This window comes from Silurus aristotelis, assembly GCF_946808225.1.
Source record: "Silurus aristotelis genome assembly, chromosome: 20".
Taxonomy (NCBI): domain Eukaryota; kingdom Metazoa; phylum Chordata; class Actinopteri; order Siluriformes; family Siluridae; genus Silurus; species Silurus aristotelis.
The window spans coordinates 11,555,451-11,572,843 of NC_139593.1; the positions used below are offsets into that span (position 1 = coordinate 11,555,451).

The following is a 17,393-nucleotide window of genomic DNA, read 5'->3' on the forward strand; positions in this document are numbered from 1 at the left end:
GCATCCTGAACTGGAACCTCATCAAAGAGCAGTTCAGCTGACTTGAATCTAGGATGGGATGCAACCCACCATCCTTTTTGGGAACTATGAAGTACCGGCTGAAGACCCTCTGTTTGACAGAGGGACCACCTCAATGGCCTCCTTCCCCAGGAGAGTATCTACTTCTTGTTCCAGCTGAATTGCTGGCCTTGCTCCACAGTACGCAGGACCCACAGGTACATGTCTGGCGATGCCCCCCAGGGTGCCAGGTTCTACCTTAAGGGTATCAGTCTTTCGAGACTGACCTCTGGGGTGTCCAGAGCCGGGGCAGTGCCCAAACGTGGCTCTTGAAACGAGATCTCCTGGTCCGCAATGATGCAGGGGAGCTCGGTAAAGCACATGCGAGATCCCGCACAGGGGAAGAGCGCTTCGCTTTGTCTTTGCAATTGCTGGTCAAAGTGCTGGGTTGGGGTTGGGGCTGAGCTCGCCGAGCAGCCCAATGAGAGCGGCGTAGGAGATACCGTTGGAATGCCGCCGATTGAACCTATCGACTACCGAATTAACAGCGTCGCCGAACAGGCCTGAAGGAGAGAGTTGGGCGTCCAGCAGCACAACCTTACCCTTTCGGACAGGGTAAGCCAGAGGTGTCTCTCAGTGGCTACTAGGGGGGCAATAGACCGGCCGATTGCCTTGTTGGTCTTCTTTGTGGCCCCGTACAGCAGATCTCAGAAAACTGGCTGCCCAAAGGATCTTCCAGATCCAGCTCCCGCAGCAGGTCAGCTTGGTATGCCTGCAGTACCGGGTGTGCAGACATCCAGCGACCTGGCCTGCCGAGGCGTAAGCTTTACCAACCAGCGCTGACACCCCGGAAGAGATAGCGTGCTAGCGTCTCTTCAACCCATGGCATGACACTATAGCCATAATCCCTAAGACCCGAGACGTTGGAATAAACCATTGTCTTGGGGCTAAAGGGGTGAGAACAAGAAAGGCCACCCTAGGACCTGGACACCCCGGTGAAAATGGCAAGCCCTGACGCTGAGGCCGTGATGCCTGATGCTTTATGTTTACTGGCCGACCAAGCTATATCGAGCTTCTGAACTGCGCATGTCACAACCTCCAGAAGCTCCTTGCTATCGGGTTCATAAGAGTGGTATGGGAGAATGATGACAGGTATGCAACTCTTTCGCTTACTTTATCCAGTTCATTCGCATAGTGTTTGTGTACTCTGTGGAGGACTGAATTTGTTGCAACTCAATCCTGCGTTACAAGCTGAGATGGTCTGCAAAGACAACAGGTCACAATAATAGTATATCATGCTAGCAATTCACTTTCACATCGTTGTTATTAACCAACCTCTCACCAGTCAACCAGGTCACGCCGAATCGCTACCCACCACATCAGAACCAATGCAACTGGTTTAGTTCCAACTCTGGTTCTATTGTGGTCAGGCGGGTCATCGCTGTGCCACCTGCCCTGAGAAGCCCAATCCCCCCAGAGTAAGGTGAGGCCTCCACCCATGCCCCCACAGTTTACTCTTGCCGGTAAAGTTGTAATGTCCTATTGGAATGTACCACCTCTCACCCCTTATAGATTCTGGATCCGCCATCACCCTAGTCTAAGTCGAAATACTCACTGTTCTATGCACTGCACCATTGAAAATCACGGCGGTAGACAATTGCCGATAGGTGATGGGTACATCACCCCTTACACAATCCTGATCACCCTCCGAGTAGGCTTATTCTATGTTGTCATCTAGATCTGGATTTGCGGCCTCTTTCTTCATGATCCTCTACTGTGAATGTAATAAATGCCATCATTAATTGCAAAGCAGATACACAATTACAGAAAGGATTGAAAGAGATTACCTCCACTACCATCAGACTTTTTTCCGCACTAACGAGGTTATTATCTTTCCCAGATCTCAATTTCCTGATGTGTGCCGGACATCAATGCCTCTAACTTTTGCACGCACACTTTCTTCTTCCACCAACTGACTGATAATGTAATTAGGAGCTTAAGGGACTCCAGATCACTGTCAGATAAGCTCAGGGGGGCAATCTGACTCCAAATAATGTCCTGCTAAAGTTCTGATTTTCTCCATTTGTTAGAAGCTTTATGTTCACCAAATACTCCACAGCCAGTTAAAATGTGATGCTAGTCCAGAGGTGGCAAAAGTACACACATCCTTCACTTAGGTAGAGGTACAGATACTCATGTATTGAAATACTCAGGTTAAAGTACTGACTATACTTTTTACTCAAGTTAAAGTAAGGATGTTTGGGATCTGACATGTACTTAAATAAAAAGTAGCCATTACTACTACCTGCTTTATTGTGATGCTGGTAATTGGACTTCACTTTATATAAATATTATGAATGTCAACCGATTAAAATATTTATTCGTGATTAATGGCATGATTGTCATGAGTTAAATAAACATTAAACGAAATGTAATCGTTTGTTCTGAATGTACCTTAAATTACTCCTTATGTTTATTATTAGTGATGGTATTGTATAAGCAAGTCAGGTGTGTCAGAGAAGTATGTGAGGATGGTGGAGGACATGTATGAGGACAGAGAGGGCAGAGAGCGCATCCTGTCTGTTTTCTTTATTTTGCAAAAGCCGGCATTTTGTTGTTATTATGAGTGCATACAAATAAAAGTAGACCTATTACAGATTTGAATGATGTATTGCTCTTATCTGTACAAAAGAGGGTTAACTGTGTGCATCATAGCGGATTTTGATGCGGATTTGAGAACTGGCGCATCAGTAAAACTAATGTTTACTAATTAAAAATAGTTTACTTATTTATTATTGTATATTCGAATAAAGAAAGCACATCGTAAATAAACATGTGTCGCAATGAAGGTTTTGATTTCGCCTCTTTTATATGTGTTTATTTATTTTATTTTTTAATTCATTTGGACAGCCCTAATTAATATATTAATACAAATTTTTTTTTTATTTTGTTACTTAATGAATGTATCCAGGCTAAACATCCACAATATAGAACACAAACAGAGAAAAGATGATGATGATCAGGTGACCAGGAATGTCTCTGTTCTCAGTCATGTTTACATTGCTGACTCCCTCTGTCTCATCCACATTAGCCCCATACTTCTTGTTGCCTTCTGTACTTGCTGATTGTTTGTAAACTAGCCTAAGTCTGTGGTGTGTGAGAGCCAGGAAATGATACAAAGTGGTAGATTGAAAAAGCTGTGCAATGAGAGGAAATAGGTTGATAGGGTGAAAATGACACGCAGTGAAAAGAAAAAATATAGAAATTTCACCAAATAGGTTACAACTAAAGTAATGAGCCTGTTTTGAAAATGTAAGAAGTAGAAAGTACAGATATTTGTGTAAGAATTTAATAAGTAACAGTAAAAAGTTAATGAATAGTGAAGTAAAGTACTGATACCAGAAAAATCTACTTAAGTACAGTAACAAAGTATTTGTATTTCGTTACTTCCCACCTCTGTGCTAGTCAGAGTTTTTCTGTTCAATGCAGAGGAAATGTGTTCCAACATTACTGGTTATGGTACTAAATGAGTTGAATAATTTAAAGTTTGTGTGTAATGCTGGTTGTTAAAATCTTCTTGGTGCACTGAGGTGATGGTCAAATATAGCGGATATCAACAGGTGTGTAATAATAATAATAATAATAATAATAATAATAATAATAATAATAATAATAATAATAAACGTTTTAAAGGTGCCTTTCTTAACACTCAAGGACACCGCATAATAAGTTAAAGGGCAAAGCATGATAAACAACATATAGAAACAATGTACACAGCTTACGGCATATACAAAACAACAATTACAAAAAACTAAATAAGAAAATGAGTGTCGCTGAGTAATGGGGTAATTAAGATTTAGAAAGAGTGGGGGAAGGAAGAGTATGCAATGTTAAACAGGTGAGACCTAAGTCAAAATTTTAAACAGGCATAGAGTCAATGTTTCTAATGTCTGGAGGTAAAGAGTTCCAGAGCCGGTGAGCAGAGCAGCAGAAAACACTATGCCCCATGTTGGCAAAACGAGCAGAAGGAACAGAAAGAAGGAGAGACGAGGCAGATCTACTGCATAAGAATGAGAAGGAACATGAATATGGAGAAGATCACACATATAGAAAGGTGCAAGGTTGTGAATAGCTTTAAAAGTGAGATGAAAGGGTTTTAAAGTTAATGCGAAGCTTGACCGGAAGCCAATTAAGCTGCGGCAATATTGATTGGTAATGATACAAGCTGCCAAGTTCTGAACCAGTTGAAGCTTACAGAGATTTGTGAGTAAGACCAAAAAGAAGGGAATTACAATAAACGATACGGGAGGTAACAAAAATATGAACAAGGATAACAGTAGCATGGTGAGTGGGATGATGTTGCTTAATTTCTGAAAGAGAGAGTTGAACATTGAAATAAAAAAGTAAGTGATCAGTTTTACAAGATTATCAGCAGTACAAACCAAAGGAGTAAGACCAGAACAGCAAATTAAATCCAAAATGTGTCCCTTTCAATGAGTAGAAAAGTCAATATGTTGCTGAAGACCAAAACTCTCAAAAAGTCATCAAAAAGTCTCTAGTAAGAGGGTAAGTATCATTGTATATCTGTATATTACAATCAACCAACAATATTATGTTTAAAGAAAGAGTGATTAGGTGGGAGAGAAAAGCAGCAAAATCAGATATGAATGTGCTTTTTTGATTGGGGGGGATAAACCACTGCAACGTTGGTGGTAGCGGACACCAGAGCCACGAGGTTGACAGATGTAAGCAAACCCAGAAGGGGTTGACTCATTCAGATCAGAAAAGTCAAGTTTCTTTCAAACAGAGAGCTTGTAAGAGAGCGGATATTCAGTGGACCAAAGTTTATGGTGGTGTTATAATAATTAATAACAGCCTGGAGCAGTCCTTCTGCAGGTTTGTGGACAGGCAACAGGAGAAGCCAAACATGTATGAGAAAATAAGAACATAGGTGTGTATAGTTGTGGGACAGCTGCTGCAGGTCTTACTAATCAGGTAGATACAGTATCTCACAAAAGTGAATACACCGCTTACATTTAAGCAACCGTTTTAGTATATCTTCTCAAGAGACAATACTATAGAAATGAAACTAAGATATATTTTAGAGTAGTCCATGTGCAGCTTATATAGCAGTACAGATTTACTGTCCTCTGAAAATAACTCAACATACAGCCATTATTGTCAAAATGACTGACAACAAATGTGAGTACACCCTAACTGATAATAGGGGTATATTGTGTAAGCTAGAGACCCAAACCTGTTTCAGCATGACAATACATGACAAGGAGTGGGGATTTTAAGTGAATGTAAAGCTGTGTAGGTGTGAGGAAGGCTTTGATTCTGAGGGAAGCAGGTTGTCCTGCTGAGGGTTCGCGGTAGAGCTGGTTCGTGGTCTGGGCCGGTCTCAAGAGTGAAGAGTGGTGTCATCTTTGCTGCTGCCATTGCCTGAACAAAGACATCTGGCATTAGTGGAGACGATTAAATTTTTCTCATCTGCTGCCGTGGCTCTATCTACTTTTATACACTGCCAGCTTCTCCTTCATGGCGAGGAGCTGCTCTGTTTGTCTTCTGGATATAAAATCTGACCCACCTGACTCATCTGAAATCGAATAAGTTAATTAACTTTTAAATGTGGGCTCCCACCCTATGAATGCAAGAAGAGACTGTGAACATTGATGAACAAAATCAAACTTTTCTGCATACTGAACTAGTGGCACTCAAACATAAATTTTGCCTAGGGCCTTCAACTGTCTAGAACCAGCCCTCCATTAGTGAAACAAGTGAGAGTTGAGAAATGCTTACACTTCCCCTGCTGGCTGTTTGTTTGCAGCCTACTTGCCCGGATTGTAGAAAGACACATCTCTCTCTCTCTCTCTCTCTCTCTCTCTCTCTCTCTCTCTCTCTCTCTCTCTCTCTCTCTCTCTCTCTCTCTCTCTCTCTCACTTTGTCAGTAATAAACCTACACAGATATAAATTATCACCTACATTTGTATTTCCAAAGGCAATAATTATGCACAGTATAGCAGTAAGTATGTTCTTATAATAATGTATGTTTAAATAATCCACTGCTAATAAGCTCATTACTCTTTCGATAATGGAATTCGATGTAGACATGTTCCATTTGTTAATGTGAAGTGAGATGTAGCCTCTATTATCACACCCAAATCATCACACAGATTAATTTGGTCTTAAAAATTTGTAAAGTAAATAATTAAATAAGCTTTATTGTGAATTAAGTTTGACTAAGATTAATCTGGGTGTCAGAGTGCAGCTCAAGTTGTAGTGATGATGGTGGAGATAAGTGGTTAAACCCCTGAAACTGCATGCATAGAGACAGTCTTGTTCATCTAGTGCCAGAATGTTAATGTTAATTGAATTAAATGTTAATGTTGTTGTTTTTTTTCTTTCTAACATACCTGAGCCAGACTACACATTCTTTAGAACTTGACTGGAATAAAACCAAAATGCAAACTTTGTTATGCTTTTAAAGGAATCAATTGGAAGCTTTGGTTTAAGAGATAAAGCAGTAAATGGTGGAGGTGGGTTTCAATACAAAATAACAAATATTACAATATAACACATTTTTTTTAAGTTTATTTCAAATTAACACACAAGATGTGATTGGGTCAGCCCAATGTTAATTAAGAAAAGAACCAATGGGCTGCTGATTAAATGTCTCATGGCCAGTCTGTCTTGAAAAAAAAAAACTCTACACATACTTTTTTTTTTTTTTTTTTTACAAACTTTAAGACCTTAAATATTTACTCTTATTGACCCCACCACTCACACACATTTATTGTCCAGACATTTATTTGTTGAATATTGACCCCCATTAACCAATACTTGGTATAATAACTGAAACTGATTAAGAAAATATGAAAAAATAAGAAAATATCAACTTTGCACATCTGAATTTAGATATTTTTGCCTATATATAGACAGAAAAAAGTGTTAAAGAACTGATTAGCTGGACAATGCTGCTGAACTATAATTAAATCCTCCAGTTTATTTCTATATTTAGTTTATAATATAATATTATGGTGGATGGTTGTTCCTACAGCTGCTATTTCTCATAAAGAAGGTGCATGTGTACAGTAGCTGCTGCTTATGCCAATGGGAGTAAACAGGGTTTTGGCCTCATTACTTGTAGGTCATGCATGATAGTTTGCCAGCATTGCTGTTATTATTGGAATTGTTGTGTCTGGTGTTGCTTGGGTGTTTCGACTCACTGCAACTATCTCTGCCAAATAATTCAAAACTAATTTATAGTTTGCTCCCATTGCTGCTTTTGTATTGTTATTGTTTTTTGTTGTTTAAATTTGTTGTGACTTTATCTGTTTCTGCCAGATAGTTCAAACCTGGCCACAAGCTAATTTTAAAACATAGCTCATCTTATTACTGGAATCAGAGGCAGCGGCACATATTATGCTCATCAACATCCTTGAGCATTATTTGGCTTGATTTTGTGACTGTCAGCAGCTGCAGATGGCGCTGATTCTACAAATCAAGTGAATGGCGTTTTGATCAAAGCATATTTCACAGATGTCTGCTGTTCTGTCTAAAAGTCACTTTTAAAACCCGTCTGCATAATATTCCTTTAGCTAGAAATATTTAGGAGGAGAAAAACAAAGGCGGATGCTGTCCGTGTGTATGTGTGTGTGTTTCAATCTTGTTGGCAAATGTGTTCATTGTTTCCAGTGTGAAATCTGATTACACAGCCAGTGAATTTAGATTTATAGCTTTTGATATTGGGCAAACAAAGCACTAAAATTAAGAATGAATGGGCGAGAAAGAAGTTTGTGGAATCAAGAAGGAAAGCAGTGAAGTGTGCACATTAATGTGTAAGTGTGTGCACTTGCTTCAGCTTTAGCTTGCAATTCATTACGATTGAATTGTTACATGGCTGACACTCAAGTACTCAAAGCCATGAAATTACAAACATCCTGGAGAAAAATTATGTTTCTTTTGGTTATTTTTTGGCATTGGAACATTTCAGCAAGCGCTTTATTGCTATATTGAGGGCAGTCTGTACCTTTTGTACCTAACATTCTACAGGCTGCATATAGACTTTAACCCTGTGAATTAATATCTATTAAGGTTGTCAACTCTTAATTATACATTTCTGTGTTCTTTAGCCTGTATATAATGTATTACATCATTCTGCATGGTTATAGTAACTTTAGTTTTGTGTTTCAATAGTTTTAAGGCAGACCTATCCTAAACATGCTGTCATGCTGACTTTTCAACAAGTTTGGATCAGGATCATAAGAACTCCAATATTTTTGTTGTTGTTTTGTTGTAATCAGAATGAACAAAGGCAGCTGAGGTCCGGACTGGCAAAAATAAATAAATTAATATCTTAACACTGCATAATGTTGGGTTTCAATTCCTTCTTTGTGCATCTTTTAACTTCTTTTGTCATCCTTCATTTTTTTGTCATTTTCCCCTAGGGAAACGGAAGTGAGTGAGGTGCAGACTGGGCAGCCCCTGATCGTGCCTCAACACATTGATGGACCCCGTTTTACAGGGGGAGGCTTCAGCCTGAAGCAAGGGAACAAAACTGCTGCCTAACCTTTCTAATCTCTTCTCTCTGTCTCTGTCTCAGTCTCTGTCTCTGTCTCTCTCTTTCTATCTCTGTCTTTCTCTGTCTCTCTTTTTCTCTGGGTCTGCTTGCACACTGGTTGGCTGTTTGTTCTGTGAAACCCACAATGCTTACACTGTGTAATGTTATAGTCAAAATGAAAAAGCAAAAGCCATTGTTCTAATGTGTCAATTGTTAATAAAAAAGACACGTTTTTACTCATGCTAATTGCTTTGGTTTCTTTTTTTTATTTCATTAGCAGGATTGTTCGTAGTCACTGGTTGAAAGAGCATAAGCACTCAAAATATTGTTTATTATTATTATTATTATTATTATTATTATTATTATTATTATTATTATTATTATTATTGTTATTATCATTACTTCCACTCTTTCTTTCTTTTACTGTCTACTGTTTTTTTGTCTTCCATGCTTTTTGTGTTTATCTTATAGATTATCACTTGTTCTTCAACCCTAATTTTATTTTTCTTCTCTGCAAACGTGCCTGCCTTGTTGCCTCTTTATTTCTGTCTCTCCCAAGCATATGATAACAAGGTGAGAGGCCCCGATTGTCTATTCTATCTCTTTTAAACAAAAATTAGATTTCCTTATACAGTCAAAAAAGATGAGAAAATGTCATTCATTCGCCAGACACATGCAATACATTGATTAAAACTGTAAGCAAGCATGCATGTTCATCTCCAAATATTGTCTGCTGCTAAGAAAAAAGTTATCCTTTTTAAGACCCCTGTTTCTTTTCCTTGTAATCAAGGAAGGGGTCCTCTTTCCTCCTCTTTACATGTAATTCACTGTTAATATGTTTAAAGTTTAGAAACCTTTCATTAATTAACAAACAAAAACCTATACCTTACTTTTAATGTAAAACGAAATCTCATTTTAGATGCAATTTAAGTGTATTGATGTTGCATATTTTGGACGACACAACTTGTACGTGCTATTGGTTCTTTAATGTGTCTTATATGAATATGCTAATGCTTACACATTCACAGTAGTGTATTTTTTTTATTTCCACAAATGTAAGGGCTATGATTAAACTCAACAGTAAAATAAAGCAATGATAAAGTAAAAATGCCACACAACGCGCCGGCACGTTTTTCGACCCCTTTAAGAGTGGGGGTGCTGTGACAATTATTTGCCGTATGTGTGCCTAATGGCGGATTTTGGTGCTTAATTAAGACTTGGTGCATCGTTAAAACAGATGTTTAGTGATTACAATTGTTTTTTTTTGTAAAGAGTAATAAAGAATAGAGGACGCTGCGGATAAAATGTAATTTAATTTAGTTTCTTATATATATATATATATATATATATATATATATATATATATATATATATATATATATATATATATATATATATATATATATATATATATACTGTATATATATATAATTTTTTTTATTTTTATTTTTTATAAAAATGGTTAAACAGTTTGTAATCGTGTGTTAATAAAAAAAAATGTGCAGTTAAAATAAACTTGCCTTAGCACGTTAATTTTGACAGCAATACAAAACTAATTTAAAATTGTTATATAATGAATGTATCCAGGCTGAACAACCACCATATAGAACATAAGCAGAGAAAAGATGATGATGATGATCAGGAATGCCTCTGTTCTTAGTCATCCAGCAATTTCTGGATTGTAAAAAAAAATAAGTAAAAGTAAAAAGTTGTCCAAAAATGTAAAGTAAAGTACTGATACCAGAAAAATCTACTTAAGTACAGAAAGGAAATATTTAGATATTCATTGCAACTGTAAATGGTTTAAATGCTATGCCTGATTGTTGTAAACATAGTGCTCAAGATAAACTTTTTTGCATTTAATTAATGTTTCTTAATCCTGCCTTCATGCCATTTGTGTTATTTAAAAAGCTCATTCAGACAGAAGACAGTTTCCTTACACATTCTATCAGCTATTAATGTACTTTCAGTAGCTAATTTAGACGCATCACTGATACACCTTTCAACCATCCAGCAAAAATGATACTGAGAAAATTAACATATAATAAAATAATGTATAAAAGACAAATTGATTAATGATGCGTGCTTTAAGAAATTGTTAATGAATCATGAATAAGAAACATCTTCAATTGAGTTACTTAAAAGTAATGGCACCACTTGAAAGATGGCATTATAATCACCAGTTGAACACAAAACAAGAACATTTTGCTGTTCAGAAATTCGTCAGAAATATTCTTCTATTCTTCGGTTGTATAAAGATGAATAGCCAAAAACTAGCACAGCATGATCTGAGAAGAAGTATCACGCGCATCTCTCTCTCTCTCTCTCTCTCTCTCTCTCTCTCTCTCTCTCTCTCTCCTGGCCAGTGTACAGCTCCTTCCCTTTGTGCTGCGTTTTACTTCATCAGATAGTTTGAACGTGAACAATTTGGCTGAAGAGAACCTGCCTAAAAAATAACGGGAGAGCGCGCGCGCTCAGCATCCACCATACAAACAGATCCCAAGCGATGACAATTCGGTGTCCCCAGCTCCGGTTTGCAATAACTATAAAACGGTTATCTGGCACGCACTTGACTCTGTTCAATTGGCTCGTTTAATTGTTGCATTTCGGTGCCATCTCTGGGGCGCTCTTAAAAAGACAGAGACGTCCGAAACGACGCGCGCGCTATCACCGCTCCGACTGCGGCTGGGAAATCGCTGGTTAGTTTCTTCGCGCGCGAGAGAGAATCCAACCCGTGCATGAATGACGTTCACGTGGACGCGAAAGGCGCGCGCATTCGAAACTGAGCAAAGCGCGCACGAGGCCACCGGGAACTCGAGGGAGTGTTTGGCGCAGCGGCCGCAGAAGGCGCGGCCGGAGGTATTCGGCGGAAAATCCTCGGACGCGCTGCTGTTCGTGGACGCAACCGCGACGACGCGAAAGTCGCCACTTCCAGAGCGGAGGAGCCCAAAGTGATCAGCAGCACCTTTTGCCCTGGCTGAAAACACACGTTGATGCATCCGGTATGGGGAAATAAAGTCCTTAGGTGGGCGCGGGAGAAGATATTCTATAGTGAATAAAGTGGTGTGTACGTCATGACTTGGTCCTTATTCGAGCCTAATATCAATTAAGCTCCATCTTAACATAACAATGAGGTTCAGGAATGCTCCTTTTTTGTTTCTTCTGAAATCTGCACCTCCACACTCTGTGAGTTCCTGAGACTTCTGCAGCAGGTTTGCGGTGTTCAGTGCTGGACAGTAACGAAGTAAATGTAATTCATTACTGTATTTACGTAGTTTTTTTTGCGTATCTGTGCTTTACTGAAGTATTTTCATTTGGGAAGAATTTTACTTTAACCTCACTATATTTCACTGTTAAATATCTTACTTTTTAAACTCATCAGTTCAACAGCATGAAGAACATTCAATAATAAATGTAATAAAGGAATAAATGTTAGAAGAAACTCATGACTCTAACTTGCCTCAACACCAGTGGCCTTATTTGCAGGATTTATTTAAAGTAGTTAAAAAGAAGTTGGAAAAGAAGGGCTCATAATAATTGTAATTATAGATATCAGTGTTTGAATAATTAATGTCATTCTATTAATTGGCGTATGTGTGCATCATCCGATAACGCGTTATTAACACATTAATTTCGACATCCCTTATATACAATAATATAATATTATTGTAGCTGTCGCAGATATTTTTTCACCTTTGAAAGGTTTTGGTTTGGTTGTTTGTTTTTGTTTTATAAATGTTGTGGTAATATTTGTGTGAAAATGTTATTGATCTACATGATAGTTTGGTAATAGTGACACCTACTGGTAAAAGATATAACAAAGGACATAACATAAGACGTATTGGTCATGTGATTTTATATTTTGCTTCTGTTTTTACACTTTATGTTATGGTAGAATCACTTCAACAAATTTGATTGTAATTTTGGTTTATTTTTCAGTTTTTTCACGGTGTCCATTCAGTTTTTGTGATATTGAATATCCTGATTCCTGAAAGGAAGACATTAAAAACAAAATTGAAGGCATCAGTTAAAGCGTGATTTTTCTGGTCTGGAAAAACATTCAGGAGCCGGTATAATTATGTATAATTAACTTTGCATCTTCTGTCCTCAATATTGCATGTTTTGTTGTGCTTCTTTAACATAGCTTAAACTGTAAAAAAATTTTTTAACTTCCATGTGTTTTTTTGCTGTGCTCAGTTTTGTCATAATTGTGGGTCCTTTGATATGAAACTGTCTAAAAAAGTTTCATCATAGTACCTTGTTATAGTAAAAATAATATCTATATAATGTTTTCCCTAAAAAAACAAGTGGTATGAGGTAACTGCAGGACATACACAGCAAATATAAGTTCAACACTTGTAATGTTCTCCAAAGCTGGTCATACAACATCAGGTGATAATATATCCATGTGTGTGTGTGTATATATATGCTTCCTCTGGGTCAAATTTTACATAAACATTCCATTTGCTTTCGTTGCTATGCTGATGATGCAGAGTTGTATATTTCGACACAGCCAGATGTAAGAGATCAGCTTAACAATGTTGAGGAGTGTGTAAAGAACATCAGACTGCGGGGACTTGATAACTTCCTTCTGCACAACTCAGATAAGATGGAAGTACCTTTAGTACTTGTAGAATTTTTGAATGGTCTTTCTGTCTCAGTGTACAGCAGTCAAAGACCTTGGTGTGATTACTGACCCTAGTCTGTCCTTTGGGGCTTATTTGAATAACGTTAACAGGATAGCCTTCTTTTAACTTAGAAATATTGCTAAAGTAATATAAACATAAACTCGTTCATGCTTTTGTTACATCTAGATAGTGCTTTACTGTCTGGGTGTTCGTGTAAGTGCATTAATAAACATCAGTTAGTCCAAGATGCAGCAGCAAGCGTTCTTACTAGATCTAGAAAATATTATAAAATACTACTACTGATGTATAAAGCACTTAACGGTCATGCCACAGTATCTGAGTGAACTTCTGTACCATTATGATCCCCCACACCTACAGTACAGACCAAAAGTTTGGACACACCTTCTCATTCAAAGAGTTTTCTTTATTTTCATGACTATGAAAATTGTAGAGTCACACTGAAGGCATCAAGGGCTATTTGACCAAGAAGGAGAGTGATGGGGTGCTGCGCCAGATGACCTGGAATCAACAGTCACCGGACCTGAACCCAATTGAGATGGTTTAGGGGTGAGCTGGACCGCAGAGTGAAGGCAAAAGGGCCAACAAGTGCCAAGCATCTCTCAGGGAACTCCTTCAAGACTGTTGGAAGACCATTTCAGGTGACTAACTCTTGAAGCTCATCAAGAGAATGCCAAAAGTGTGCAAAGCAGTAATCAAAGCAAAAGGTGGCTACTTTGAAGAACCTAGAATATGACATATTTTCAGTTGTTTCACACTTTTTTGTTATGTATATAATTCCATATATAATTCCACATGTGTTAATTCATAGTTTTGATGCCTTCAGTGTGAATCTACAATTTTCATAGTCATAAAAATAAAGAAAACTCTTTGAATGAGAAGGTGTGTACAAACTTTTGGTCTGTACTGTACTTAGATCAAAAGGTGCAGGCTATTTTTTGGTACCTCAAATAATGAAGACTAGAGGAGGGGGCAGATCTGGAGTAAACATGGATATAGAGTGTTCTGTGAACTTTTGAGAAGTTTGTATGCTGTTGTCCCCTCAATCTCATGTGTTCACTCAGGTTTGTTGACAGTGGTGTGGTGGGCTGTCTCTTATCCCAGAGATCCCTCATGTCTGTTACGGTCTGGTTCTCCCTTTAAGTTATGCTCCCATAGCGAGTCTTGCCGGAGTCCCCAAAATGTATTTAAATTTTTTACATTTATACAACAATAAGGATAATTGATAAGCAATATTTTTCTCTCCTTGTCACCACTCTTCTCTCTCTTTCTCTCTCTCTTTCTCTCTCTCTCTCTCTTTTGGTCAAGTTAAACATGCTCCTGAGGTACCAGTGACCAGTGTTCCTGCCCCTCCTCTCGGATGTGCCTGCTATGTCCTGACCTGCCTCTGGATGGTGTTCCCTTTGATTGGAGGCCACTCTGTGCAGCTGGGGATGGTTTCACATCCATGGCCTGGTAAACCATGAAATTAAAGAGTAACACAGGAGCTTTTATACTTTATGTCAACACTCTGCTACAATGACTCAGGACTACAGTATGCATTTGATCACCATCGCTACACACCTCAACATCGTTTAGCTGTAATAATAATGTATAATGTAATAATGTAATAATAAGCTGTAATTTGGTGCTAACCAGATGAGGATGGGTTCCCTCTTGAGTCTGGTTCCTCTCAAGTTTTCTTCCTCATGCCATCTCAGGGAGTTTTTCCTTGCCACAGTCACCACTCATTAGGGACAAATGTACACTCATAAAGAACAATCTTATTTATTCTTTCTTACCATGTTATCTGAGTAAAGCTGCTTTAAGACAATGTCTATTGTTAAAAGAACTATACAAATAAAAATGTATCCAATTGAAAAATTGGTTATTGAGAATGATTCATTTAACAGAATGACATACAATTAACCAATAATCTGTATAAAGCTGACACCTAGTGTAAAGATCAACAACAACTAAATGATTAAAAAATATAACATGAAGTAATTACATGATCTGTTGTTGATCTGCTGTTTTATTGGCATTGAATGCTGTGTGCAGCATATTTCATCAGGAGGAGAAAAATCCTGTGTGCAGCAGCTGTCAATAAGAGATTCTACTCACACACTGAGAAAGATAATAATAGTAATAATAATAATAATAATAATAATAATAATAATAATAATAATAATAATAGTAAGAATAACAACAATAATAATAATTACATTAATAATGGCCCAAAAAGCCAGGTATGTAGGCGCTATGATCCAGGGAGTCCATATGCAGCCACGACTCCATAAAACACATTAAGCTGCTCTCTCGGTATTTCTTCTGGGTCCGAATCAGCATGCACAATGCGCCCATCTTATTACACAAGGACCGCAAGTTTCCCATAATGACAGACGGGACCGTCGGTTTAAATCTCCTCCACTTCACTCTTATATTCTTACTGGCTCTGTACCTGCAGCGTCTCCTCCTGATCTCCAGGGGAATTTCATGCCTGACTCCAGTAAGAAGCTCTGGTTTGAAAAGTGCAAGCAGCTGATTGCATGTGTACTTAAACACGGCATCACTGTGCTCGCCAACACTCCTCACAAAAAGTGCCAAGAGCAGCAGAAGGAACATAAAAAAGTGTAAAACTTGTGTTGTAATTATATTGAGTGTGTAAAATCTAAGTTAAAAAGTTCAAAAACATTAAAAGTTAAAAAATGAAAAAAAGTTTGAAAGTGGGAAAAGAAAAAAGAAAAGGCATCAGAAAGCTGTCAATTAACTGTTAGGGGTGGGACTATATTCTTAAGTGTGTTTGTATTGGAAAGTGACGTCACGCACATTCGAGGGGAAATGGCAGTAATAGATGAATTTTGCAGAACGTTTGAACAATGGAGGTAGTCTGTGAAATTGTGGGGGACATAATGATGCTCATGCAGCAAGCTGATGACAGTTCATACTCTACAGATTTCCTCTTACTCAGAAGCCATTTAGCTTTGGACAGGTTAAATGAGTTTGTGGCCTTGACGAGCACCAACATCAGTAATGTTGTCTTCGCCAAACTAAGTGAAATGGCTACAAGGCTTTTTTGAATGACAGAACAACTAAAGGATCAGGACAGCCTTTTATGGACATACCGTTAGAAATGATTGAGCGGACCATCTGTAGAAGACTGGAACAGCATAGATTAAGGTAAGTAAAGTTTTCATCTATATATATAAAGCTCAAATACCACTGACTGACTCACTCATTCATCACGAAATCTCAAAAACCACTGAACGGATTGCAATGAAATTTGGAACATACCTTCCTCTTGGGTCTTAGGTGCTCAATAAGAAAGGGTTTTGAAAAATTCGGCCTGGATCGCGGCTAACGCGCGAAAAATGCGATTTCTCACGCATTGTAAATTCTTTAAAATAACATTACGGATACTAATGAAACTTAGTACATTATTTCTTATTAGATGTTAGATGCACGATAAAAATGATTTTAAAAGTAGTTCGCCCTGTATCAGTACTACAAAAGGGTAGTACGTTATTTGTTGACGTTACGTTCTGATCTCTGATCATCCAGTCCTGCTCAGTGCTTACTGCTTATTGCCATACTGCTTAGCGTTCTGCCTTCCGTAGCGAAGCACGGGTACTTTCAGCTAGTAGATGTATAAGCAATTGACCCTTTGGAAAGAACTTCACTGACAGGCGTTCTTGTAAAGGCGGCATGGCTTGTCAGACATAGCAACAGTAAGGAGGCTGGGATTGATTATAAATTTATGAAAACTGTATTTACCTTAATCTCGTCAACCAAACCAAGAACTAAATACAAACTGTAAATAACACCATTCACTTGTTCAAAATTGATGTAACAAGTAGCTGACGAGTTGTTTCAAGAAACTCGCTGTATGATCAAAAACACAAGAGACTCAGTTTCGCAGGTCCTACATGTGTCCTGGCTGATCCACCTGAACCGGGTGAATTCAGCGGATCCAATTCAAAGGGACTTGTGAGTGGGATTCATGAATTCACGGATTCTGTGAATTCTAAGGATTCATTGAGTGCCCTCCAGTGGAATTCCATGGCAAAAACAGGCAGAATCCTTACTGACTCAAGGGATTCGTGAGACTCGGATTCGTCCACTGAGTAAATCAGAAGGATTCTAATCCGTATACAGATTCGGATATCTCATCTGTACTCAATATATTATGTGTATCTATTCCATACTAT

General features: G+C 38.1%; 1 protein-coding gene across 1 annotated transcript in view; it reads left to right on the forward strand.

Moving 5' to 3' along the window:
• Positions 1-8,805, forward strand: part of cfap58 (cilia and flagella associated protein 58) — a 60,879-nt gene extending 52,074 nt beyond the window's left edge. The window contains exon 18 of the mRNA XM_083523116.1: positions 8,448-8,805. Coding sequence (XP_083379242.1) covers positions 8,448-8,568 — 121 coding nt within the window. The 3' untranslated portion in view covers positions 8,569-8,805. The remainder of the gene's footprint in view (positions 1-8,447) is intronic.
• The last annotated feature ends 8,588 nt before the right edge of the window (positions 8,806-17,393 follow it).